Raw genomic sequence first — 26,233 nt, 5'->3', positions numbered from 1 at the left:
GAAACCCGAGAATATCAGGGATCGATGCCCGCGTAGGATCCACCAAGCGCTCCGCACACCAGGCATAAAAAATTTTCCAGACCCTGACATAAGCCAGAGAAGTGGATGGTTTGCACGACCTCAACAATGTGGTCACCACCGCATCAGAATAACCCTTATTCTTCAGCCGCTACCTCTCAAAAGCCGTGCCGCTAGACAAAAGCGATCCGCCTCTTCCAAACAAATGGGATCTTGATGCAGATGAGCTGCTGACTCTCAAAACCGAGGCAGTTCCGCGGTGGACAAATTAATCAGATCCACAAACCAGGAACGTCTCGGCCACTCCGGCACTACCAGAATCACCTCTGCTGGATGGAGCTCTATCCGTCTGATCACTTTTCCGATCAACGGCCAGTTAGGAAACACGTACAGTAAGATGTTCGTCGGCCAGGGAGGTACCAGGCTATCGACACCCTCGGCTCCTGTCTCTCTGCACTGACTGCAGAATCGTGGAGCCTTGGCGTTCTGCAATGTTGCCATCAGATCCATGCATGGCGTGCCCCACCTCTCGCAGATGAGTTGAAAGGCCTCGTCGGCAAACTCCCATTCTCCGGAATCGAGATGGTGGCGACTGAGAAAGTCTGCCTATACATTGTCTACCCTGGCAATGTGAAATGCCGCAATGTTGAGATGCTGCTCCGCCCAAACTATCAATTGTCGTGCCTCCGCCGCCACCGGATGACTCTTGGTTCCTCCTTGGCGATTGATATAGGCCACCATGGTCGCATTGTCTAACAATACCCGAACAGACTTCCCCCGAATGAGCGGGAGGAAGGCATGCAATGCCAGAATCACTGCTTTGGTCTCCAACTGGTTGATTGACCACCGAGATTGTTCTCGGGACCACTGCCCCTGCACGACTTTCCCAGAGAGACCGCCCCCCAGCCAGAGAGACTGGCATCCGTGGTGACGTCCATCCAGTCGGGCATTACCAGGGGAACATCACAATCCAGATGTTCCGAGATGAGCCACCAGTCAAGATTGATTCTCGGACTCCATAAGTGGAAGTGGCAGGAAAAACTGTTCCGACACTGGGTTCCAGCGGGACAGCAAGGCTGATTGTAAGGGACGCATATGAGCGAAGGCCCAGGGTACCAATTCCAGAGTGGACGTCATGGAACCCAAGACTTTCAAATAATCCCTGACCCTGTGCATCTGCATGGCCAACAGGTCCCTCACCTGCCCCTGAAGCTTGACAACTTGTTCCGTGGTGAGAAATATTCTCCCTTGTGCAGTGTCGAACAGGGCTCCCAAAAACTCCAGAGACTGCGAAGGAACCAGGTGACTCTTGGCAAGGTTGACCACCCAGCCGAGCGACCGCAAGAGTTGTAACACTCGGTTGACAGCTGCCAGACACAGGGCCTCGGACTTCGCCCGAATTAGCCAATCATCCAGGTAGGGATGTACTAATAATTCCTCCCTCCAGAGCTGCGCTGCCACCACTACCATCACTTTGGTGAACGTTCTGGGAGCGGTGGCGAGACCGAAGGGCAGAGCTCGAAACCGATAGTGATTTCCCAGTATGCAGAACCTGAGGAACTTCTAGTGTGACGAGCGGATGCCGATATGGAGATATGCTTCCGTGAGATCCAATGACGCTAAGAACTCTCTTTGTCGCACAGAGGCGATGACTGACCGAAGAGTCTCCATTCTGAAGCGTGGTACCTGCAGACAAATGTTGACCCTTTTGAATTCTAAGATTGGCTGGAAAGATCCTTCCTTTTTGGGAACCACGAAGTAAATGGAATACCGGCCCCTGCGGAGTTCCGTGGATGGAACCGGTGTTATAGCTCCCAAGTCCAGAAGACGCTGGATCGTGCCTTGTACAATCTCTTGCTTTTCGAGGTACTCGCATGGAGATATCAGGAACATGTCCAGAGGACGCTGTACAAAATCTAAAGCGTAATCTTGACTTATCACGGTGAGGACCCACTGGTCCGAAGCTATTTTGGCCCATTCCTCGAAGAAAAATGATAGTAGGGCACCCACATTTGGCACTTGGTGGATGACTGTTATCGAGGGATGGACCGGCAGCATCTCATTGTGAGGCCTTAGCCCCCGCTGCCGATGGGGATGTTACCTGGTCTGCCAAAACGTCTGCCTCGAAAGGACTGAGATCACGACTGTTGTCTGTTGGAACTTGGGCGAAAGGAGGACCCGGATGAATGAGCTGGCCGGTGGCTCCTATTAGCTCGGAACTGAGGCGAGCCGCAAATGACCCTCTAGACCTGGGCCTGTCCTCTGGGGGTTTATGAACCTTATTCTCCCCCAGAGATTGGATCATGTCCTCTAACTCCTTACCGAACAACAGTTTGCCTTTAAAAGGAAGCGAACCGAGGTGAGACTTGGATGAAACATTTGCCGCCCAATTCCGGAGCCAAAGAAGCCTGCGCGCCGACAACGTAGACACCATGGATCTGGCAGATGTGTGTAAAAGGCCGTGAAGAGCGTCCACGTTGCACGCGATGACCGCCTCAAACCGGTTTGCCTGTGCAGCCTCCCCATCAGAGAGGTCAGCATGGGCTTGGTGTTGCTGGGCCCAGCGAAGCCCAGCACGCAGCGCAAAATTACTGCACATCGCTGCCTGGACCCCTAGCACCGACACCTCAAACACCTTCTTGAGCTGTAGCTCCAACTTTCTGTCCTGCAAGTCTTCGAGGGCTGTCATTCCCATCACCGGGATAGTGGACTTCTTTGTAACAGCCGACACCGCGGCATCCACCTTAGGGACACAGAGCAGTTCCAAGGCGTTTTCCGGAAGAGGATACAACTTGTCCATCGCCTTACTCACCTTCAACCCCAAATGGAAAGGGAAGGACACCGTAGGACCCCTGTGTCCCAGCAAGACCAGATCCATAGTTCCCAGCCGGGACTCCACCGGCTGAGACTCCAGCCCTAGTTCCTGCAATATGGCTGGAATCAGCGGAGGCAGCTCCTCCTTTTTAAACAGACGAACCACCTTCGGATCGTCACCTTCCATCATCTGAGCCCATCTGACTTGCTATGGATCAGCGTCGCCCCCAGCCGCCTCCGGGGGCGTACCCAGTGGGTCTTGTTCGTCCTGAGATGGAGAATCTGAATCAGTCTCCACCAGCACGGACCTTAAGGGTCTCTTACCCTGGCGCGGGTCAGATCTCCCCCTGGATCTGTCCCTCTTCCTGGACTTTCTTGGGGTGCGGTAGCTGTAAGAGCTTCTCTGCTGTCTGCTTTCTCCCTCCGTGTTTTGCTTTAAAGGCTTTGTGCATAAGTAGTACAAATTCAGAGGAGAACGAAGAGTCCGATGAGGAATCAGTAGTCCCCTCGGGGCTATCCTCATGTATCAGAGAGGCTGCTCCCACCAGAGCGCCTCCGCCCCGGCAGAAATTTGTTGTGGGGAAAGCGAGAGGGGTAAAATCCCCTCCCCCATCGCTGCCCGCGTGTCCACATGAAACGTGTCCAACATGGCTTCCGTTCCCACGCTAAGCGGGAATGGGTCTGCTGAAATCACAGAACTCCTCTCAGTACGCGATTCCAAACGTGGCGCCCGACCGCGACTCCCGCCCCCCCCCCCCCCCCAAAGTGAAGCGGAAGGTCCCTCACCTCCCTGCAAGCACTCCGAGCAGAAGCCCTCTTGCGAAAGACGCGAGCGCGATGAGCCGCACGCACAGCAAGAAGATCCCCGAGGTATCACAGGCCCGCAGCAACTAACAAGTAGACAAGAAAACTCGGCAAAATAAAAGTTAAGAATTTGGTCACGCAGACCCCCCCCCCCCGACAAGCCTAACAAGTGACGGAGAGCCGGCGCGCACAAATAAAAAACAGTTTGTTTTTTTTTTGTTTGTTTTTTTTAAATGCATTGCAACTTGCCGTTCGCTGTCCCAGGTTCCGGAGAGAAAAACAGGTCCTGCTCCTGTGTGGGGGTGAGTGAGTCGGGCTCCCCGGTATCATCCCAGCGCTGCTTAAAAATTGCGAAGGCAAGATCCTCGACCCTTAGCAGCGGCCTCGACCAGGGGGAATGGACCCCTCAGGACCTAGCAACCCCCTAGGAGGCTCACAGAACCAGCAACAGGACTTTTTTTTTTTGTAAATTTAAAGTGAAAGATACAGCCCCAGTTAGCCAACTAAATCCTGACTACACTCCAATCCCCATAAGCAGTAGAAATCAGAGTCCAGAGACTGTGGTTTTGCACCTCTGCCATCTGCTGGAGACAGAGTAAGACTGAAGGACTGTGGGTGGCACCTTGGTATATATGCCAGGGTTGTTTTGAAAAACTTCTCTGTCTCGATCTGCTGGAGGGGAAGCAAAACCCAGTGTCTGGACTGATCCGGGTACGTACAGGGAATAAACAATTACTTCAGTTCTGTGCTCACTAAAGAAGTCCCTGGAGAAGGACATCGCTAATTATCAAGACAGTGGAGGAAGGTGGAGAAGACGAAACTCTTGTGAAGGATAGAGCTTCATCCGGGGCAGGTGATTCTGGTGGCATCGGAATGGCCTCGCCGGCCATGGTTCGCAGATCTAGTCAGTCAATCTCGCAGTGGACAGCTCACTCCGTCTGGCTCACCTTCCCAATCTGAGGGGACACAGATGTGCTAGGGGATCCGCTGCAAGACCTGTTCAATAGATCCCTGGAAACAGGAGTGGTGCCGAGTGATTGGAGAAGAGCGGTGGTGGTCCCGCTTGACAAGAGAGTGGGAACAGAGAGGAGGCTGGAAACTACAGGCCAGTTAGCCTCACCTCAGTGGTGGGAAAAGTAATGGAGACTCTGCTGAAGGAAAGATTAGTGAACTATCTACAGTCAGAAGGATTGCTGGACCCGAGGCAGCATGGATTCATCAGGGGAAGGTCCTGTAAGACAAATCTGTCTGTTTTTCTTTGATTAGGTGAATGAAGAATTGGATCGAGGAAGAGCACTCAGTGTGATCTACTTGAATTTCAGCAAAGCTTTTCATATAGTCCTGCACAGGAGGCTTATGAATAAAATGAGAAGTTTGAGAGTAAGCACAAAGGATTACAAACTGATTGACGGATAGAAGGCAGCATGTGATGGTAAATGGAACCTACTCTGAAGACAGAATGGTGTTAAGCAGAGTGCCACAGGGATCAGTGTTGGGACCGTTCCTGTTCAATATCTTTGTGAGCGACATTGCAGAAGGGACAGAAGTTAAAGTTTGTCTATTTGCGGAAGATACTAAGATCTGCAACAGAGTGGACACACGGAAGGAGTAGAGAGAGAATGAGATGAGATTTAAGGAAGCTTGAACAGTGATCGAAGACATGGCAGCTGGGATTCAATGCCGAGAAGTACAGAGTCATGCATCTGGAGTGTGGTAAACCAAAAGAGATGTATGTGATAGGGGGTGAAGGGCTGCTGTGCACGGAGCAAGAGAGGGACCTTGGGATGATAGCGTCTAGTGATCTGAAGATGACGAAGCAATGTGACAAGGCAATAGCTAAAGCTAGAAGAATGCTGAGCTGCATAGAGAGAGGAATAACCAGTAAGAAAAAGGAAATGATAGTCCCCTTGTACAAGACCTTGGTGAGGCCTCACCTGAAGTATTATGTTCAGTTCTGGAGACCATATCTCAAAAGGGATAGAGACAGGATGGAGGCAGCCCAGAGAAGGGCGATAAAAATGGTGGGGCGTCTCCATCAAATGATTTATGAGGAAAGGTTGAAGGACCTAAATATGTATCCCCCTGGAGGAAAAGGAGGTGCAGGGGAGATATGATACAGACCTTCAGATACCTGAAAGGTTTTACTGATGTACAATCAACAAACCTTCATTCCATGACTCAAAAACCTTCCAGACCCTGACATAAGCCAGAGACGTAGAGAGTCTCCGAGCCCGGAGAAGCGTGGAAATAAATCGGTTCCGAATTGCCTTTCAACCGCAACCTTCTCCTCTCAAAAGCCAAGCTGAGACAAAAAGTAATCCTCCCAATCCAAAAATATGGGACCCTGCCGAAGCATGCACGGCAGATGGGCCAGCCAGAGGGGACCCTCTACTGCGAAATGCACAAGATCTGCTAACCACGGACATTGCGGCCACTCTGGCGCCACCAGCAACACCGACCCGGTGTTGAGCACCGAAGAACTTGCTCAACAAGTGACCACGGAGGAAACACATACAGAAGAATCCCCATCGGCCATAGACACACCAGAGCATCCAGCCCCACTGCGCCGATCTCTCTTCTGCGACTGAAGAACCTCACTATCTTTGCACTGGTCCGCGTCGCCAACATATCTAACTGGGGAATGCCCCGCCCCCAACTGGCGCAGATGCAATCCCAAGCTTCCGGAAACAACTCCCATTCCCCCGGATCCAACTGTTGCCAACGTTTATGCATTATCCTATTTTCTTCTGTTGGATTCTTCTTCCAATTTTTGAATGAAGATCTTTTGGCTAAAATAGCTTCTTTCACCTCCCCTTTTAACCATGCCGGTAATCATTTTGCCTTCTTTCCACCTTTCTTAATGTGTGGAATACATCTGGACTGTGCTTCTAGAATGGTATTTTTTTTTTTTTTTTAACAATGACCACGCCTCTTGCATACTTTTTACTTTTATAGCTGCTCCTTTCAGCTTTTTTCTAACAATTTTTCTCATTTTATTAACGTTTCCCTTTTGAAAGTTTAGCACGAGAGCCATGGATTTGCATACTGTTCCTCTTCCAGTCATTAATTCAAATTTGATCATATTATGATCACTATTGCCAAGCGGCCCCACCACCGTTACCTCTTTCACCAAATCCTGTGCTCCACTGAGAATTAGATCTAAAATTGCTCCCTCTATCGTCAGTTCCTGAACCAATTGCTCCATAAAGCTATCATTTATTCCATCCAGGAACGTTATCTCTCTAGCATGTCCCGATGATACATTTACCCAGTCAATATTGGGGTAATTGAAGTCTCCCATTATTACCGCACTACCAATTTGGTTAGCTTCCCTAATTTCTCTTAGCATTTCACTGTCCGTCTCACCATCTTGACCAGGTGGATGGTAGTATACTCCTATCACTATAGTCTTCCGACATACAAGGGATTTCTACCCATAAAGATTCAATTTTGCATTTAGTCTTATGCAGGATGTTTATCCTGTTGGACTCTATGCCATCCCGGACATAAAGCACCACAGCGCCTCCTGGGTGCTCCTCTCTGTCATTGCGATATAATTTGTACACCGGTATAGCACTGTCCCATTGGTTATCCTCCTTCCACCATGTCTCTGAGATGCCAATTAAGTCTATGTCATCTTTCACTGCTATACATTCTAATTCTCCCATCTTACTTCTTAGACTTCTGGCATTAGCATACAAACATTTCAAAGTTTGTTTTTTGTTTGTATTTTCATTCTGCTTTTTAATTGATAGGGATAAGTTAGAATTTTTTTAGCTCAGGTGAGTTTTTAGTTACAGGCACTTGGACTACTTTTCTTATTATTGGAACCTCACTGTCGGGATGCCCCAATTCTAATGCATCATTAGTATCCTTTGAAGATACCTCTCTCTGAACCATGCGCTGCTGAGCGACTGTCGGCTTTCCCCTTTGTTCTAGTTTAAAAGCTGATCTATCTCCTTTTTAAAAGGTTAGCGCCAGCAGTCTGGTTCCACCCTGGTTAAGGTGGAGCCCATCCCTTTGGAAGAGACTCCCCCTTCCCCAAAAGGTTCCTCAGTTCCTAACAAAACAGAGTCCCTCTTCCTTGTACCATCGTCTCATCCACGCATTGAGAAGCTGCTATTCCCTTGAGATGGAGCTCTGCCCAAACAACTGCTGGGCTGCAAAAGCCACCGCCTGACTCGTCGTTACCCCTTGTCTGTTGATATATGCCACTGTTGTCACATTGTCCAAGAAAACTCGAACCATCCTGCCTCTGACCCAGGGAAGGAATGCCTGTATCGCCTGATGGACCGCCCTTGTTTCCAGGCGATTGATGGACCAGGACTTTTGCTCTGCTGACTACAGCCCTTGGGCCATCTGCCCCAGGCACACTGCTCCCCAACCCTTGAGACTGGTGCCCGAGGTCACCACCACCCAGTTCAGGGTTTCCAGATCCATTCCCTTTTCCATGTTTCGATGCAACAGCCACCACAACAGACTGGGCCTGGATTCTCATAGGAGAGGTAAAGACAGACGATACTCTTCTGACAAGGGATTCCACCTGGACAAAAGTGCTTTCTGCAATGGTCTCATGTGTGCGAAGGCCCATGGAACCAAATCTAACATGGACACCATGGACCCCAGGACCTGCAAATAATCCCAGGCCATTGGCATAGACAGCTGAAGCAGAGGCTTCATCTGCACCTGTGACTTAGTCAACCTGTCCGAAGTCAAGAACACCCTGCTCTTCTGGGTATCAAAAAGCACCCCCAGATACTCCAATGACTGGAATGGCACCAGGTAACTCTTCGCCATATTTAATCACCCAACCCAGCAAACGCAAGGTGTCCATGACTCACTGGATCAACTGCACGCACTCTTCCTTCGTCTTCACATGAATGAGCCAATCATCCAGGTACGGATGTACCAACACCCCTTCTCATCGAAGGGCTGCTGCCACTACCACCATCACCTCTGTGAAGGTCCATGGTGCCGTGGTCAAGCCAAAGGGAAGGACTCAGAACTGGAAGTGTTGCTCCACACCATGAACTGAAGGAACATCTGATGGTCCTTTCGAATGGGAATAATGGAGGTGCACCTCCATCAAGTCCAACAATGCCAAAAACTCTCCTTTGCGGACCACTGCGATCACCGTTCATAACGTTTCCATTCAAAAACATGGTACCCATAGGGCCCTGTACACCTTCTGCAAGTCGAGAATGGGCTGAAAAGTCCCTTCCTTTTTGGGAACCATGAAATAAATAGGGTACCTTCTCCATTTCTGCTCCTCCCTCGGGACAGAAACTATCACATTTAAGCTTAACAGCCTCTGTAGAGTCCCCTACATCGCCTTTTGCTTGCTTCGAGAGATGACATGGGACTCCAGAAAGGCATCCCTGACAGGGTGTGAAAATTCTAGAGCGTAGCCATCTCTCACCACCTCTAGAACCCAGTGGTCTGAGGTAATCTTGGCCCACTCCCCGTAAAAACTGCCTCCCACCACTTCTATGGATGAATGGGAGATGCTGGCTTCATTGCGAAGACTTTCCCCCCACTGGCCCCTTGACCGGCACCATCTCTGGAAGATCTGCGGGAACCGCAAAAAGGATTGCTGCCGTCCCCCCCCCCCCCCCCCCGCCTTCTTTGCTCCTGCTCCAGAAAAAGGCTTGCCTGACTGAAACCTACACGACTCCCGAAACCGGGAGCAAGACGGAAAAACCTTCTTGCTGGTTCTTATCCTCAGGCAATCTGATTCCTTTAGAATCCCCCAAAAGTCTTCATCAAGTGATCCAGATCGTCCCCAAAAAGGAACTTCCCTTTAAAAGGAAGATTACACAATTGAGCCTTGGACCACGCCTGCTGACCAATTACACAACCACAGAAACCTACGGGCCACCACCACCACCAAGACCATGCTCCTAGCCAAAGTGTGAACCAAGTCATAAAAGGCATCTGCGACATTGGCTTCCAGAAGAAGCATGCCCCTATGCCTTCTGTACCCAGTACAGACATACTCTCTGCATCATGCTGCCACAAATCACGGCCCAAAGGCTCAACACAGAGACCTCAAACATCAAATAAATCTCCAACTTGTGGTCCTGCACAACCCTCAGTGCGGCAGCACCAATCACTGGGATAGTCGTCTTTTTGGTAACAGCCGACACCGCAGCATCTACCTTGGGTACCCACAAGAGTTCCAAAGTCTCCTCCATCATAGGGTAAAGCTTAGCCATCACCCTGACAACTTTCAGGCCTGCCTCCGGAAAATCCCATTCCTGTATCACCAATTTCCGAATTTTCTTAGGTAATGGAAAGGCACAAGGCAGACCCCACAGCCCCTCCAGGCTGGGTTCACGCTCTCGTTATTGGACTCTTCCTGAACCACCTTAACCCCGAGTTTCTCCAGCACCTGGGGAATAAAGGGATGCAATTCCTCCTTTTTAAACAGCCAGGGCATCCGAGGGTCATCTCCCTCCGAAGTCTGGAGGACATCCGGATCAAGATCATCCTTGCGCGCATCCATATCTGCATCCGGAGGATTCTCCTGGAAATCCTCGGAATCCCCAGACTCGTCTGCATCGGCCTCCAAACCTGTATGACCCAACCCAAGCCACTGCAGGATATGATCAGAACCACCTAAAGACACTACCTTAGGCCTTCTGAGGAGCGATGCGGCTGATCCATTCGAGAAAGCTTTCCCCCTGCTCCTTTCCTCGCCAGGACTGCCTCATGAAGGAGCAGCATGAACTCTGGGGGAAAAATCTTCCAGAACTCGGGTCTCCTGACTGAAGGGATTGTCATCCGACTCCACTCCTTCCTCATGAACCTCCATGGGGCTAAGTCCCACTGGTGACAAGGGGGGGGGGGGGGGGGGGGGGGGGGAGAAAGAGACTCTCTTGATGCCCCCAAGTCCACCAGACCTCGTCCGTGAACTTTCGCGGAACTGGTCGCGCACTGGAGAAGCCCTTAATCTCACTGCCACGGGCCCCGATAACCGAACGTCTGCTTGCCCAAAATTGCCTCAGCTGAGCACAGGGACTGTGCATTTAGGTTTGCAGACCACAAACCGCACGCCCTGTAGGCAGCCATTAAGAGCTTGGGCGCCACCACACATGCAGTCGCACCGCCGATCTCCACATACGACTAAAGGCAACAGGCCCCACATGTGGTCTGCTTCCTGTACAGAACGCCAAGCGGGAAAGAAACAAAAAGTTAGGTCGCACCCATGCTATGCCGTGGCTGAGTAAGCTGCACACGTGGGAAATTCCCTCACCCCTCCCCAATACACTGGCGCGAAGGACTACCCCAAGACACTCACTCTCCACTCCTGCAGACGCTGACTGCTCCTGTGGTCAAAGGCGCCCCGCTTTGAGCCCTTGCTGAAGTTCCTGCCACCAGCAATCAAACTTCTACATTTTTTTTTTTTTAAACAAAAACAATCACACAAAGAACAACAACAAAGGGTACTTTCCTGCAGGAACCGGCAGTTCGCAGGAGAAGGCTTCAGAGACACTGAGGGAGCCAGGCCCCTGGCTATCAGTGCCCCGAGACAGAAGCAGGCTAAACCAGTCAAAGGTTCCCAAACCCCCCCCCCCCCCCCCGGGTCGCCCAGCTCCACCTGAGGGATGGTCCACGAAGGAGCCTAACATCTCAGGGAGCCTCGGAATCCAAATTCTCTCGTTTCTCTCTTTTTTTTTTTTTTTTTTTTTTACTTCTGTCAGACTGCAGGTTTGCACCTCTACCATCTGCTGAAGACAGAGAAATACTGAGGGATTGCAGATGGCATGCTCAGTTATATAGTAGTGCCTCAAGGTTTTGTTCTCTGCATCCTGCTAGTAGGGATGCATAATCCACTTGTCTGGACTAATTTGGGTATGAACAGTAAGTTTTAATTTGAAACACAGTAAAAATAAACAGACGTGTTTTATCTGATCACTCACGTTTTCTTAGAATGCTACAAATCTTACAAATTCTATCAGGAATATGTAAACTTATGAGCGCAACTGTATCCTACAGTAAGTGAAACTGTAAAAACTACCTCTTCTGTAGACCCCAGTGCTGAGTATGGGTCTGTGTGATCTTTTGTTATAAAAGGAAAAAGCTACTGGCAACACCAGATGGCATGGAAGTGCCATTTGTGAGAAGTGGCTGCTGTACTAAGTTCTGCAAATCTGAAGTCAACAAAATAGAAGAATTAATTTGTGCATCATAGAGTGAAGCAGCTAACATCATCAATTGAATAAAACCTGGCCTGGTGGTTTGCCATTAGCCACAGCCTCATCTTTCTCATTTCCCACAGGAAGTCACCAGGCACAGCTTCTCACCTTCCCACTTCCTATCAGGGTGACATCAGGTGCAGCCTCCAGCATTTTCCTATTTCCTCCTGTAGCTCCCATGTACAACAGGCCAATTACTGCAGCATTTCCCATAGCTGTACTTCCTTATAGAAGCTCCATACAACACTACTATCTGGGACAGGCTAACTATTTTGCTGAACACTTTCTTTTTTTCTCAATCATCACGTGAAATACAGAAATCCCACCTTCTGGTACTTATGCCACCATCGCTGCACATGCTGATCTCGCCGCTGCGTTGGCCTGGTTGAAAGGTAAACATGACATCTGCTGAGGGAGTCCAGCTGCACTGCAGACATGGTGGAGGGTAGAATTCGCTCTGGAAGAATCTGCACTTTTGCTAGCTGGATCCTGCACCATATTACATGTACGTGTGTTATTATCTTACAGATAACAAACCACTTAAATATAGCTAATAAAAAGCACTTGCCTTGGGGAATGCAGATCTTAGTTTCTAGAGGTGGGAGTGCTCCTTCTCTTCCCCTGCCCATTCATCCTCCTCTTCTTGGGGCTGTAACATACCTGCTCTTGATCATCCCCTCCCCAATATAGGCAATATCCTCCCCCTCAATCCGATACTACTACTTTTCAACCCTCTCTGGTGAGGATTCTATCCCCCTGACAACAATCTTTGTGGCCCAACATTTCTCACCACCATTGACCCTTCTTCCCTGTCCACTTGAGATGATGCTCCTCACCCTTTGCCCTCATACACCCTCCAGTCCCCTCTCCCAAGTGAAATCTGTCCTTTCCCCAACCCCTACAATGACACCCCTCAACACTCTTCAGGACTCCAAAATGTGCCAGACTCATGATGATGGTGGGCTGAGAAGAAGTGGCCTCATTGGGAGAGAGGAAGGGGCAGACTGGACTCAGCAAAGTTGTTGTTGATGTCTATGCTGGGGAGGAAGGAAGGTAAAGAGAGGGATGGGGAAGGAGGAGGGACATGACATCACTGAAGAGGATGAGAGGAAGCAGAGTGTAATGTGCAAGAGTCATGTAGAGGAACACATAGGCCGCCTCCTATTTCCTTTTGGCTCGTCATACACAAGAGAGTGAGCATACTTATGTGCACACATACACACAAACGATGTACGCACACTCAGACAAAAGCATTCATGAACCCATACATGTGTGTGCTGAAGCATATACAACCAAGCAATCATGCATATATTAAATATGTGTATGCACACTGTACATTTGTGTGATTTACATGGGCATGTTTCTCACCCATCTGCTTGTGTCCTTATTTCAAGCACCTTGAATCTCTGCCTTCCTATTGCTTTCACCTTCACAGTTTCAATTCCAAACTCTTGCTCTTCTCTGTATGCATATATCTCCGCTGTTGTGCCAAATTGTGCTTCTCTTTCCTGAACATTGCTATAAAAGGGGGAAATGGCAAAGAATTTACTGGCAATGACATTCCAACCAAATAGTGTTGAGAGCATCCTGAGAAAGGTTAAAGTCATGCTCTGAAATAAACCTGAAAAGTGTGCACTTAGGACACAGCTCCAGAAATTTTACTCAGCTCTAAAAACCAGGCCAAATTCTTACAAGCTTGCAATGAGCCCTGTAAAGGCCACTAGAGAATGGTTCGGGCAAGTCTATGCAAATTAGTCAATAAAAGAGCCACCCTCTATGCTCCCCTACTTCTCACTCAGTCTTCCCCACCAACTCTCTCTACGCACCCTCTTACTCCCTATCCCAAACTCACCTCTCTACCATTTCTTCCCAACCTTCCACGTGCTCCTTCTTGTCCCGTTCTCTCATTCACTAACTCCATCCCAATAAATATTACAAGCTAATCAATCCCAGCCTCCCTTCATAAAAATATAAAAAATAAAATGTGTTGAAGTTTACTTGTAAACATTAAAGGGCCTATGCAATAAAACATGCACTAAAAATGTTTAACATGCAAGCTGGTAAAACCTATGTGATTGCTAAAGCACCATTAATATGGGATGCAATACATTTTAACATACATGATGCTGTGTATCTAAACTATTAGTGTGCACTTTAAGCCAAAAATGTAATCACTAAATAGCATCAGCATTAGGAAAGCTAAATAGTGTGCACTGTTAAACCAAACATGCTCAGTTCTCATCCCCTCCTTGCTGCTGCTCTTGGCTTCAAAACTCGACCAGGAAAGAAGGTTAAAGAAGAACTAAGTTTTCAAGGAGACGACAAACCAGACATGAATGCATGTTTCTGTTCACTTCGTGATGGTGTTGATGCGAGAAGGGAATGACCCAAGGAGGAATCTGGCCAATCTAACTCAAAACAGCACCAGCTCAACGAGCATCCTGTAGTATAGGACATAAAATGGCTGGATATACAGTCTGCAAACACAAAAAGAGCAACACCTCTCCAGTCAAAGATAACACCACCCAACAAGAGGTGAACAATTTAACGTCAAACTACTCACAATGAACTTCTATAGACAAAATATTATTAATATCCACCGTTTATAGAGAAATAATGGTATCAGAGCAAATTGAGTGCCAGCTTTTTAATCCACTGTCTCTTGCCTGCAATGGGCTTCAGGCAGTATCAGTGTAAGGCATAACTCTAATCAAATCATTTACCATAATTTCTCATTATTTTTACCTTTTTGTACACATTACTCTTTATATCATTATAACCCCCTTTTTTTAATAATAATACCATAAAGCTGGCAAAGATTCTACTTGGCTTTAAATTCCAAATGCTAATCACAAACATCTAAGGAATATTCCAATTCAAATGTCTTCCAAAAATCTTCCTGACTCAACATGGCCCATATTTCAGCAATTATATGCCTTCATCAGGAGTTCATTCCGATATCTATAAAACAAAAACGTGTATAAATGATAGCGTCAAGACAGGCACGTAACCCACATTATGAGCACAAACTTAAAACTAAAAAAACTGCTCATGTACACCCAAATATCTATTTCAATTTACATTTCAAAAATTTCAACACCAAGAACTGCTCCAAATTCTATTGGCACAACAGACCCATATAAATTGGAAACACAGATGTATTCACTACAGAACCACATATGGTCCACATTCAAAGAGCAAGGACTGTCAATCAAAATAATATCAATCAAGTCAACATGTTAGCTACGGAGACAACTAAGATCCACATTTAAGGAACAAGCAAATGTCAGTGATGTCCATCAACTCAACATTAAAAGACAAAAAAGTTACAATAATGAAATCTATGATTCTTCCTTATATAATGACCTCAGTTTAAAAAAAGACTGACCAATCTAAGGTTTAATATATCCATTTCTGTTTTTCTGTAATAGTAACAAATCAAAATCACTCCCTCGAGAGAAGGATTTAGGTTGTTCTATTACTGCAAAAGTAAAATCCATAAAATGAATGTTGATTAGACATCCAGTGTTGGACCAGAGTTTCTAGTCGTTCTCGATTAATCACACTCCGATGCTCTATAATCTGCACCCGTAACGTTCGCTTAGTTTTACCAATATATAAAAGCCGGCATAGGCACCATATCCAATCAATCTACCCTGCTGAAGCGCAGATCGCTAGCTGACACAATACAAACTTCTCATTCTTAGAGAAAGGTAATGTTAAAGAAAATGATTGCTGACAAACCGAACAGCCTCCACAAGGGAAATGTTCAAAACCCAAAGTAACTTCTAAAACCGGATCATAATCCTCATGAAATTTGAGAATGCACTACTTGATTTTTGATACTCTGTCCCCAACAGAAAGAAAACATTGGATCATCAAAAAAAAATTTGTGTGTAATCCCAACACATGCCAATGTCTTTTTATACTTTTCTGTACTAGCCAAACTTGTGGAGAATATGGAAGTACACAAGGAATTTGTGTGTTCTTTTCTTTGTTTGATGGAAGAAACAAAAGATCACGATTCACCCAACGTGCTCTTTTATATGCTTTTTTTTAGGATGTCCCATGGGTAACCTCTATCAGAGAACTGTCCACCGCCAAGTTGATCAGATCTGCAAACCATGGCCGCCGTGGCCACTCTGGAGCCAAGAGAACGACTGAGCCTGTGTGAGCCTCTATCCTGCGCAAGACTTTGCCCACCAACGGCCAGGGAGGAAAGACGTACAGCAGAATGTCTCGAGGCCACAGCAGGACCAGAGCATCAACACCTTCTGCCCCGTGTTCCCTCCTGCGACTTAAGAACTGAGCCGCCTTCGCATTTCTCTGAGTAGCCATCAGGTCCAGGCGAGGAACACCCACAGACTAGTCACGAGATGCATCGCCTCCTCGGAAAGTTCCCACTCTCCGGGATCTAGGGCTGACAACTGAGAAAATCCGCCTGAACGTTGTCAACCCTAGCTATGTGAGAAGCTGCTAGACGGACCAGATGGCGCTCCACCCAGAGCATTACCCAGTTGGCCTCCAATGCCACTGGATGACTTTTGGTTCCCCCCTGATGACTGATGTAAGCCACCGTTGTCGCATTGTCGAACAATACTCGGACTGATCGACGGCTCACCAGGGGGAGGAAACTGCGCAACGCCAGACGTACTTGCCCTGGTTTCCAAGCAATTTATGGACCATTTCGCTTGCTGTGCTGTCCATCGGCCCTGTGCTGCCCTCGATTGTCAAACCATACCCCAGCCGGAAAGGCTGGCGTCTGTTGCCACGATCACCCACTGGGGCTCCTCCAGGTCCATCCCGCGCTGCACGTGGGTCGGAATCAACCACCAATGGAAACTGGACCTGGCAGGTTCCAAGAGCGGCAATCAGATATGGAACTCTTCCGATTTCGGGTCCCAACAAGAAAGTAACGCCCTCTGCAAGGGTCTCATATGAACAAAGGCCCAAGGGACTAACTCTAGAATAGACGCCATAGAACCAAGCACCTGCATGTAATCCCAAACCCGGGGTTAGCGGTAGAGATAACAGCCACCAGACCTGAGCCATTAACTTGTCAATTCGCTCCTGAATGAGAAAGACCTTGCCAACCGATGTATCGAACCGAGCATCCAAGAAGTTCAGCACCTGGGACGGGACTAATTGGCTCTTGGCAAAATTGATGACCCAACTGAGGGATTGAAGCCGGTCCACTACCAACTGAACCGCTGCCCTCCAAAGCTCCAAGTTAACGGCCTCGTGACGCCACAAGTAAGAGATCTTGGTGTACTTCTGGACAACCAACTCAACTTCACCAAGTTCATAAACAATACTACCAAAGACTGCTTCTTCAAATTGCAAGTCTTAAAAAAATTAAAACCTCGTCTACACTGCCGAGACTTCCGCTTGGTACTACAATCTATCATCCTCCCTAAACTGGACTATTGCAACTCACTCCTCCTGGGCCTGCCAGCCAACACCATCAAACCACTTCAGATGGTCCAGAACGCGACGGCCAGAATTCTCACTAACACCAAAAAATGGGATCACATCACCCCTATCCTCCAAAATCTTCACTGGCTGCCTATAAAATTTAGGATACAATTTAAATCCCTCATGATGATTCACAAGGCTCTTCACAACATCTCCCCCCTCAACCTATCCTTCCAACTACAGCAACACATCTCCAATAGACCAATCAGAAGTGCATACCAGAACATGCTTCACACCCAGCCAACAAAAACCTCATTGAGGAAACGAGCTCTGTCCACTGCAGGTCCCCATCTTTGGAACCTGCTCCCACCGGACCTCCGCCAAGAACCATGCCTTCCGACATTCAAAAAGAAGCTAAAGACTTGGCTATTCACTCAAGCTTTCCCTGAGAGCTAAAATCTGGTGAAGCGACAGACGATATACCTACCTCTGTACATATGTTCCTGATTTATGGTTCCCAGTTACATTTAATTGAGTTTATGAAAGTTCTCTTTAATAGATTTCCTGTATACTTGTGATAATGTATTCTGCCTTGAGGCGACTGTTTTAATGTATTTCCGCCCTGGAGGAGACTGTTCAGTTCCTTGTAAACCGGTGCGATATGTATTCTTTACAGGAACATCGGTATATAAAAATAAATAAATAAATAAATAAATAAATATTGCGCAGATGAGACAATTGTCCAGGATGAACCAAAATCCCCTCCCGCCTGAGAGCCACAACTACTACCACCATTACTTTGGTGAAGACGCGGGGAGCTGTCGCCAATCCGAACAGGAGCACCTGAAACTGATAATGCTCGCCCAGAATCATAAACTTGAGAAATCGCCAATACTGTTAGCGGATCCCTATGTGAAGATACATTCTGTCAGGTCTAGAGAAGCCAAATATTCGCCGGAGTGGATGGCCGTAATGACTGAGCGGAGAGTTTCCATGTGAAAACAGGGTACCTGAAACACTTTGTTCAACTTCTTCAGATCCAAGATCGGGCGGAAGGAGCCCGCCATCTTGGGAACCACAAAATATATGGCGTATCTGCCGGTCCTGAACTCCTCCGGCTGGATCGGGACAATGGCTCCCAGCACTTTCAACCGGCCCAGGGTTTGAGTCAGAGCTGTCCGTTTCGCGCGGACCCCGCAGGGCGACATCAAGAACAGGTCCTGCAACGGGCATGCAAAATCCAAAGTGTAGCCGTGTTCAACGATGCTTAGAACCCACTGGTCCGACGTAATCTTGACTCACTCCTCGAAGAAGAGAGACAGGCGGCTGCCTATCACCGGAACAGAGGAGTGGGCCAAGACACCTTCATTAGGAGGACTTGCCCCCAGAAGATCCCTGAGGACCCCCGTTGCGGAGAGCCACAAAAGGAATGAGACCAAGCCTGAGACCTCATCGATGGCTGACATGGAGTGAAGGCCAGAGCCCTGCCCTGCCGAAACTTGTGCTGTCCCCAGAACCAAGGGCGTGCTGACCCAAAAGCCCTGGAGGTTCGAGGTTTGTCCTCCGGCAACTTGTACACCCTTATTAAGGTTTAAAGTTTATTATCATTTATATACAGTTGTCTCAGCAAGCCTTCACAGCGGTTTACAATACAAATAAATAAACAGTAAAGAAATTACAATTCAATCATAAAAGATAAAAACAGCTAAATTTAAAAGAAAGAAATTACAAACTCATAGCTGTTAAAATATAAAATGTAAATAAAAACGATAAGATCAATAAGAACTATATAGTAAAAACAATAAAACTATATACATTGTAGCCTTGCTTGCGAATTAATAAAAAGCGGCCTGCACTTAATTTTCAATGTATGCTGCATTGAATAACCATGTTTTCAGGTCTGCTTTAAATTTGCTTTTTTCTCGCTGTGTCCTTAATTGAGTTGGTAAGGAGTTCCACATCTTTGTCCCCTAGAGATTTGATAAGGGCTTTCAGATCCTCCCCGAACAAGAATTTCCCTTTAAAGGGAAGATTGCCTAGCTGGGCCTTGGAGGAAACATCAGCCAACTAGTTGCGGAGCCACAGAAACCTTTTAGCCGAGACTGCCGAAGCCATAGTGCACGAGGATGCCCGAAGATCATACAAGGCATCCGCGGTGTAACCCACAGACGCCTCCACATGATCTGCCTGCTCTGCTTCTGCTGGAGGCAACTCCTGCGTGCTGAGCAACTTTTGCACCCAACGAAGAGTCACCCTTTGCATTTATTTATTTATTTATAGTTTTTTATATACCGCGGCACGTAATGCACATCACCTCGGTTTACAGCAAACAGTAATTCAGCCAAAGGCTTTACCATGTACATCAGTGGAATAAGTAAAGTGCTAATTTAACAGAAAAACTAGGAGTTTACATATCAAATATATATGAGTGCATGAGGCTACTGCAGACCAGAGACCTCAAAAATCCTCTGAAGAAGGACCTCCAGCTTCCCATCCTGAAGATCCCTAAGAGCGGCAGCCCCTGCAACCGGAATGGTCATCTCCTTAGTGATGGCTGAAATGGCCGTGTCCATTTTTGGGACCCTAAGGACAGCCAAGGACTCGTCTGGCAGCGGGTAGAGCTTCTCCATGGCTCACCCCTCCCGAAGGCTGGCCTCAGGAGCCTCCCATTATCGGGTCACGGGTTGTAGTAGCATAGGGTGAAAAGGAAAAGCTTTAGGAAGGGCCCGAAGCCCCGAGAGTACGGGGTCCCCCTTGGTAGCCTCCGAGCTCAGCTGCGGCGGCTCAATACCGAACTCCGTCAGAACATGAGGGATTAAAATGATCAATCTTCTCCCTCTGAAATAATTTGAGGACCCTCGGGTCATCCCCCTCAACTGGGGTGGGCTCATCAACATCCCCGTCAATATCCACAAGGAGAAGGTCTAGCGAAGGGGGATCCGGTGGATCGGAGGCCGGGATCCCAGAGAGATCCAAATCCGCATGGCCCGTCCTCCCTCTGGAGGAATCGGAAGCCCCAGAAAGCCTAGCCACCTTCGCAGGCGAAGGGTCCTCAGCCTCGGCCTCCAAAAACGCCTTGTGCATTAAAAGCACAAATTTGGAAGAAAAGGGAAGCTGCCTGTTTAAGGCCACCCCCGCAGAGGGTCAGAGCTCGGAGGGAGGCAAGCACTGGGAGCCGCTGTCTAACAGGGCTCAAATTCGGCAGGGAGAATGGAGGAGGGATCTCCCCTCCCCCTGCATCCAGCCCTATACTGGAGCTTGATGGAGGCAAAATGGCCACCGTTCCCGCGCTAGACAGGGAAGGGGCAGGCCAAGGCCGGCAGTGGCACGAATTCCTCCCTGTGCCACGGGAGCGCACTGAAAACGACCTGCTGCTGCTGCACGACGGTCCTTCCCCTCCTGGGAGGCACATGTACAAAGGCCATCGCGGGAGAGCCGCGCCACCGGCTCCCTGCATGCTGAACACGATGAACCCCTTGGCATACCAGCGGAGAGGGAGCGAGCACGAGGCCAAAAAACATGGCGAAAATCACCCTTCCAGAGCTCGGGAAAACCTGTGCACACGGTAGAAAAAAAAACCTCTTTTTTTTTTTTTTTAAAAAGCTGGCACACAGCCACCCAGGGGAAAAAACGCCCCTGGGACCTCAATCGCAGCACATGCAGCCCCCCGAGGAATTATGCCGTCTCAGGGTGCAAGTGGGAGCGACCGGCCCACCGGTAAATCCCCCTACTCACCAGTAGAAGAAGCGGCTCCGGGAAAACAGCTAACGGGGTATCTAACCCCAGCCGTGACTCAACCAAGGCCACAGCCTCGGGAGGACAGAGTCTGCTCCACCTCCAGAAAGAAAACTACTTTTTTTTTTTTTTTTTTTTAAACAGCTTGATTTAGCCACTGGTAGAAACAAACATCCTTAGGTCTTATAATTTCTAGCTAGCTTTGTTTTCTTTATAAAGGATCAGGACCACATATTCTGTCACCCTCATCTGCTGGAGTAAGAGAAATACTGAAGGATCGCAGGTCGCACACCAGTGTAAGAGGGGGTGCCTTTCAGCTTTTTTTCTCTGACTCCATCTGCTGGAAGGGAGACACAACCCAGTGGTCTGGACTGATCCTTGTACATACAGGGAACAGAGAATTTTTATCATCTCCTCCTTGGCCTTATTCTTATATTCTGTTATAGTCGAGCACAGGTGAAAGCAAAAAAATTGCCCCACCAGTAAATTTTCACAGAGATGACACGGTTGGCAACTATCAAACCTAAGTAAGATGTTCCTATCAGTGGGTTTACAATAAATTGTTAAATTGAAGCCCAACTCCTGTATCATAATATAAATGTCTAAATAGGGTAATCAAATGGGACTAAAAGCAGACGTAAATTTCAAATTAATATCACATACATTTAACCAAGTCATAAATTCAGAGAACTTAAATGACAGGATGTAAGCAATGAATCTTTTCCATAACTTGATTCTTTGTCTGTAAGGATTCAAAGGCAACCATGGCTCCTCAAAGTGCTCCACATACAGGCTGCCCACATCTGGAGCCATGGGCGCACCCCATGGCTACCCCCTTTTGCAAATAAAACTTTCCATCAAACATGAAAAAAATAGTTTAAATTACTTATAAATGCCAAGTCACATACAAAATCAAGAGGTATCCTATTATCCTTTAGAGAGGATGAAAGTTCTTCTCTAATGATCTTCATTATATAAGGAAGAATCATAGATTTCATTATTGTAACTTTTCTCTTTTAATGTTGAGTTGATGGACATCATTGACATTTGCTTGTTCCTTAAATGTGGACCATAGTTGTCTCCGTAGCTAACATGTTGACTTGATTGATATTATTTTGGATTGACAGAACTTGCTCTTTAAATGTGGACTATATGTGGTTCCATAGTGAATACATCAGTGCTTCCAATTTTTGAAATATAAGTTGAAATAGATATTTGGGTGTGCATGAGCAGTTTTTTAGTTTTAAGTTTGTGCTCATAATGTGGGTTACGTGCCTGTCTTGACGCTATCATTTATACACGTTTTTGTTTTATAGCTATCGGAATGAACGCCTGATAAAGGCATATAATTGCTGAAATATGGGCCATGTAGAGTCAGGAAGATTTTTGGAAGACACTTGAATTGGAATATTCCTTAGATGTTTGTGATTAGAATTTGGGATTTAAAGCTAAGTAGAATCTTTGCCAGCTTTATGGTATTAAAAAATTTAAAAAGAGGGTTATAACGATATATAGAGTAGCATATATAAATGTAAAACAGGAAAGGTGTATAAAAAGCGAAAAATGAGACAACATGGTAAATGATTTGATAGAGTTGTGCCTTAAACTGATACTGCCTGAAGCCCATTGCGGGCAAGAGACAGTGGATTAAAAAACTGGCACTCGATTTGCTCTGATACCATTATTTCTCTATAAAGGGTAGATATTAATATTTTGATTATAGAAGTTCATTGTGAGTAGTTTAAGTTAAATTGTTCACTGCTTGTTGGATATACAGTTCGCCAGGGCCTCCAAGCTGAAAGTCAAAAGCTCTACACTCAGACAAAAACAATTAGTGAACAAAGAGAAGATTTTGAGGCCCAGACACTGTTTGACCTCAAGCCTCAGAACAATTAATGTCTTTGGCTGCACTAACAATGCCAACGACAGCAAAGACCTTTGTCCTTTATTAACCTATTGCCTGGGAATAAATTTGCACTGTGTAAATAAATGAGGACATATTTATGAAGTGCTCAAGTATGATGATTTCCTTCTTCTGTTGCTTCCTGCTCTTTGTGTCTTCTACATTGTAGAGAATACTGAATTGCTGAGGTCTCTGCAGGGGTATATCTAAGGTGACGTCAGCTTTGAAACCTAACTCCATCTCCATCTGCTAGCAGGGGAGCACATAACCCATTGGTCCTGAGTCCATCTGGCTACACGCTAGGAAATTTGGAAACTTCACCTTGAAAATGATATAAACTAAAAAGAGTTGGTCTAGTGGTCAGCTACCAAAACAATCAGTCTTCATAATAAAGCACATGAGAACAAACTTAAAGATCTAAACATGTTATTTGACGTATTTTTGTCGTCTATTTTATATATCTATTTTATATTTATTATTTATTGATTGACGTTCTTCTGTTCAATAATCTGTTGATTGTTTAATGTAACGCTGTTCAATACGCTGTCTATTGTTTAATGTAACGCCTTGACCGGCGACAGTTTTGTTGTATGAAAATAGACTTGATTTGATATGTATATCGAGAATGTCGGTATATAAAAACCCTAAATAAATAAATAAATAAATAAATAAATAAATAAATGTATACCCTAGATAAAAGGAAAGAAAAGGGAGATATGAGAGACATTTCAATACCTCCAAGGAAGACATGCACAGAAGGATGAGAGTGAAAGGAGGGAGATTCCAGAGTAATCTAATAAAATACTTCTTTACAGAAAAGGTGGTATACACATTGAGGAGCCTTCTTCTAGAGGTGGTGGAGATGAGGATAGTATCGGAATTCAAGAGAGAACAGGACAGGCACAGGGGATTTCTGAGCGATGGGGAAGAGACTACAAAGCTGAGCAAGAGATGTGGATGGACTATATGGTCTTTATGTGCTATCATGTTTTATGTTTCTATGCATAATAATTCTCACCCCCCCTCCCCCCAGCAATTCTCACTAACCATTTGCACTATATAATAAATCCTTCAGGATTATACAGTCAAATGTGCTGTCAAACCTCTTTGATGGCAACTATGTTAGAAGTTGTTTCTTCATTGAACCAGTTCAATGTTAGAGAATCGTGGAAAAATTGAAATTACACAAATAAACATTTCTCCAGTATTTTTACTCCAAATGTCGAGTTTGAGCAAAAAGGTGCTCTGTGTACAACCCAGAACTGCCAGCACTGCTGTCATCCCCAGTTTTCTCCCATCCTGTACCAGAGGGAAGAAGAGCAAAGACTAGAACATGAGCCTCATTACACAGCATAGAAATAATCCACTCTTACCTGTATGCCAGAACGGCAAAGGTTCTGTCTTTCTGAATTAAATTCCGCACCATGCTAACTTCTTGAGGACGAAAGAGCTGCAGAGGAAGAGTTTGTCCTGGGATCAGCATCATCATGACATGTGGCAGAACTGGAAGAAGCTGGCAGCTATCATCATCATGCAGCGTTCTCCCGTGGAACTCCTCCATGTCCGACCCCAGGTACTACAGAAATGAAAAGAAACCATGTACCATATATCAAGCAGAGAAATACAACAGCCAGAGAAATCTGGGGCAGGCAGCAAATGGGCCAAAAGGCACAAAGCATAAAACAGAGGGGGGGGGGGGGGGGGGGGTTGTCAAGGCCAGCACAGAACACAAGGGCATATGATGCAATCTCCTAGAGATATTTCTTTTAAGCAGGCTACTAAAAAAAACAAAAGAGAAATTATATAAACCAAGATGCTATGGAGATTCCTGTGCTTTTGACACCAATGGGCATCCACCTGTCACTACAGCCCTCTTCAGCAAACATTAGGTTGCAACAGTCCCATGTCCTGCTCTAATTATGTTCTTGATATGCAAGATCAGTAGCTCATTTTGGCATTCTATAAAGTAAAACAGAATTAAAAGCGCAGAGCCAGGCTACTCAGTTATTGCACCACAGGAAGTGGGAGAGGGGTGCAGAACCAGGAGGATCTATAGAATATGACATAAGGAAAGGGAGCTGTTTATACCATCAGGGGACAACTAAGATCATCAAGAGGGGGGAGGAATCTAACTAATAAATGCTGTGCATATGTATGAATATTTATTTATATAGCTTGATGGGGATGGAGGACCTGCTAAGCACTTCTCATTAAATTATTCGCACCAAGGGGGCATTAGATATCCCTCAGAAGAGGCGGCAGAAGTACGTACCGCATGTGACGTTGGCAGACTAGGGTCAAAATTAATAAGGTTGCTTTTTTCAGTTTCTTTCATGTCCTCGTCTTCTACTTCCATTTCATTGGCCTCCTCTTCATCGCTCTCTGCTAACAACAGCCACAGAATCATTTCAGGGGCGGAGGCCCAGCATTACCTGCAAGGAAGCTTCTTTTCATCTTTAATCAACAGCCAAAGCGTACTAGCACATTTCTCTCCTCAGACCCGCCAGAGCAGGGAGAGTGGACAAGAGCTTACCGGGGATAAGCTGCAGCTGATTCCCCATGTCGTTATGATTGTTGTCAGGATCTCCTCCTCCTCCTCCTCTCTCTCTTCCTCCTTCCTCTTCTGCCATCGCTGTTTACACGCAAAGGATGCTGGAAGCCGCCCCAGAGTGGTAACCATAGAGAGGTCCAGAGGAGAGCGTGCAGAGAAGGGGGTGCGGCCATAGACGCTTCACAATCCGGAAGAGAGAGCGGGAGGGGTGGGACCATAGAGACGTCACAGAGCCGAGGGAGTGCGGGAGGGGGTGGGAACATAGAAGGAATGGAAGGGGGAGAGACCATGGGAAAGCCACAATCCGGAGAAGGAAGCGGAAGGGGACGGGCCCATTTAGAGGTTACAGACCAGAGGAGGAAGTGGGACTATAGAGAGGTCTGGAGGAAGGAGGGGGTGGATCTAGAGAGAGAAAAAAATATATATATATATTAGTTGAGCTGGTTCCAAGGAGCCTTTGCTTAAGGTTTGTTATAAGTCGCTGTGTCAGTATTAGCGCTCCTCGCAGGATAGCAAATTCCCTTGATGTTTAAATTTATGTTTTTAGCTTGTAAGTTAATTTTAATGTTACGTTGTGTCTCAGCTGCCCCATTCGCTAGAGAGAGATGAAAGTGAAAGAGGGTAGTCTTGGGAAATATTTCTTTACAGAGAGGGTAATGGGTGAATGGAACAGCCTCCCAATGTAGGTGGTGGAGGCAAAAACGGTATCTGAATTCAAGAAATGATACCAACATATATTGCTGGTTATTTCTGTGGTTTGATTCTGCCTCTGTGGGTTGTTGGACTCCCACAGAA

General features: G+C 46.8%; 1 protein-coding gene across 6 annotated transcripts in view; it reads right to left on the bottom strand.

Moving 5' to 3' along the window:
* Positions 1-25,625, bottom strand: part of CRBN (cereblon) — an 84,728-nt gene extending 59,103 nt beyond the window's left edge. Inside the window, exons 1-5 of one of the 6 annotated variants that reach the window (XM_029601471.1) lie at positions 25,421-25,621; positions 25,160-25,272; positions 24,261-24,463; positions 13,203-13,352; positions 12,161-12,323 (exon numbers count right to left, since the gene is read on the bottom strand). In XM_029601471.1, the coding sequence (XP_029457331.1) occupies positions 12,161-12,323; positions 13,203-13,352; positions 24,261-24,463; positions 25,160-25,272; positions 25,421-25,517 (726 nt within the window). In that variant the 5' untranslated portion in view covers positions 25,518-25,621. Of the gene's footprint in view, positions 1-12,160; positions 12,324-13,202; positions 13,353-24,260; positions 24,464-25,159; positions 25,331-25,420 lie in introns of all 6 variants that reach the window. The other 5 variants (XM_029601472.1, XM_029601474.1, XM_029601475.1 and 2 more) reach the window with 5 other exon arrangements.
* Between the last annotated feature and the right edge of the window lie 608 nt (positions 25,626-26,233).

Source organism: Rhinatrema bivittatum, chromosome 4 (assembly GCF_901001135.1).
Source record: "Rhinatrema bivittatum chromosome 4, aRhiBiv1.1, whole genome shotgun sequence".
NCBI lineage: Eukaryota > Metazoa > Chordata > Amphibia > Gymnophiona > Rhinatrematidae > Rhinatrema > Rhinatrema bivittatum.
The sequence above is the reverse complement of the archived record's forward strand: the minus strand, read 5'-3'. Positions and strand labels throughout refer to the sequence as shown.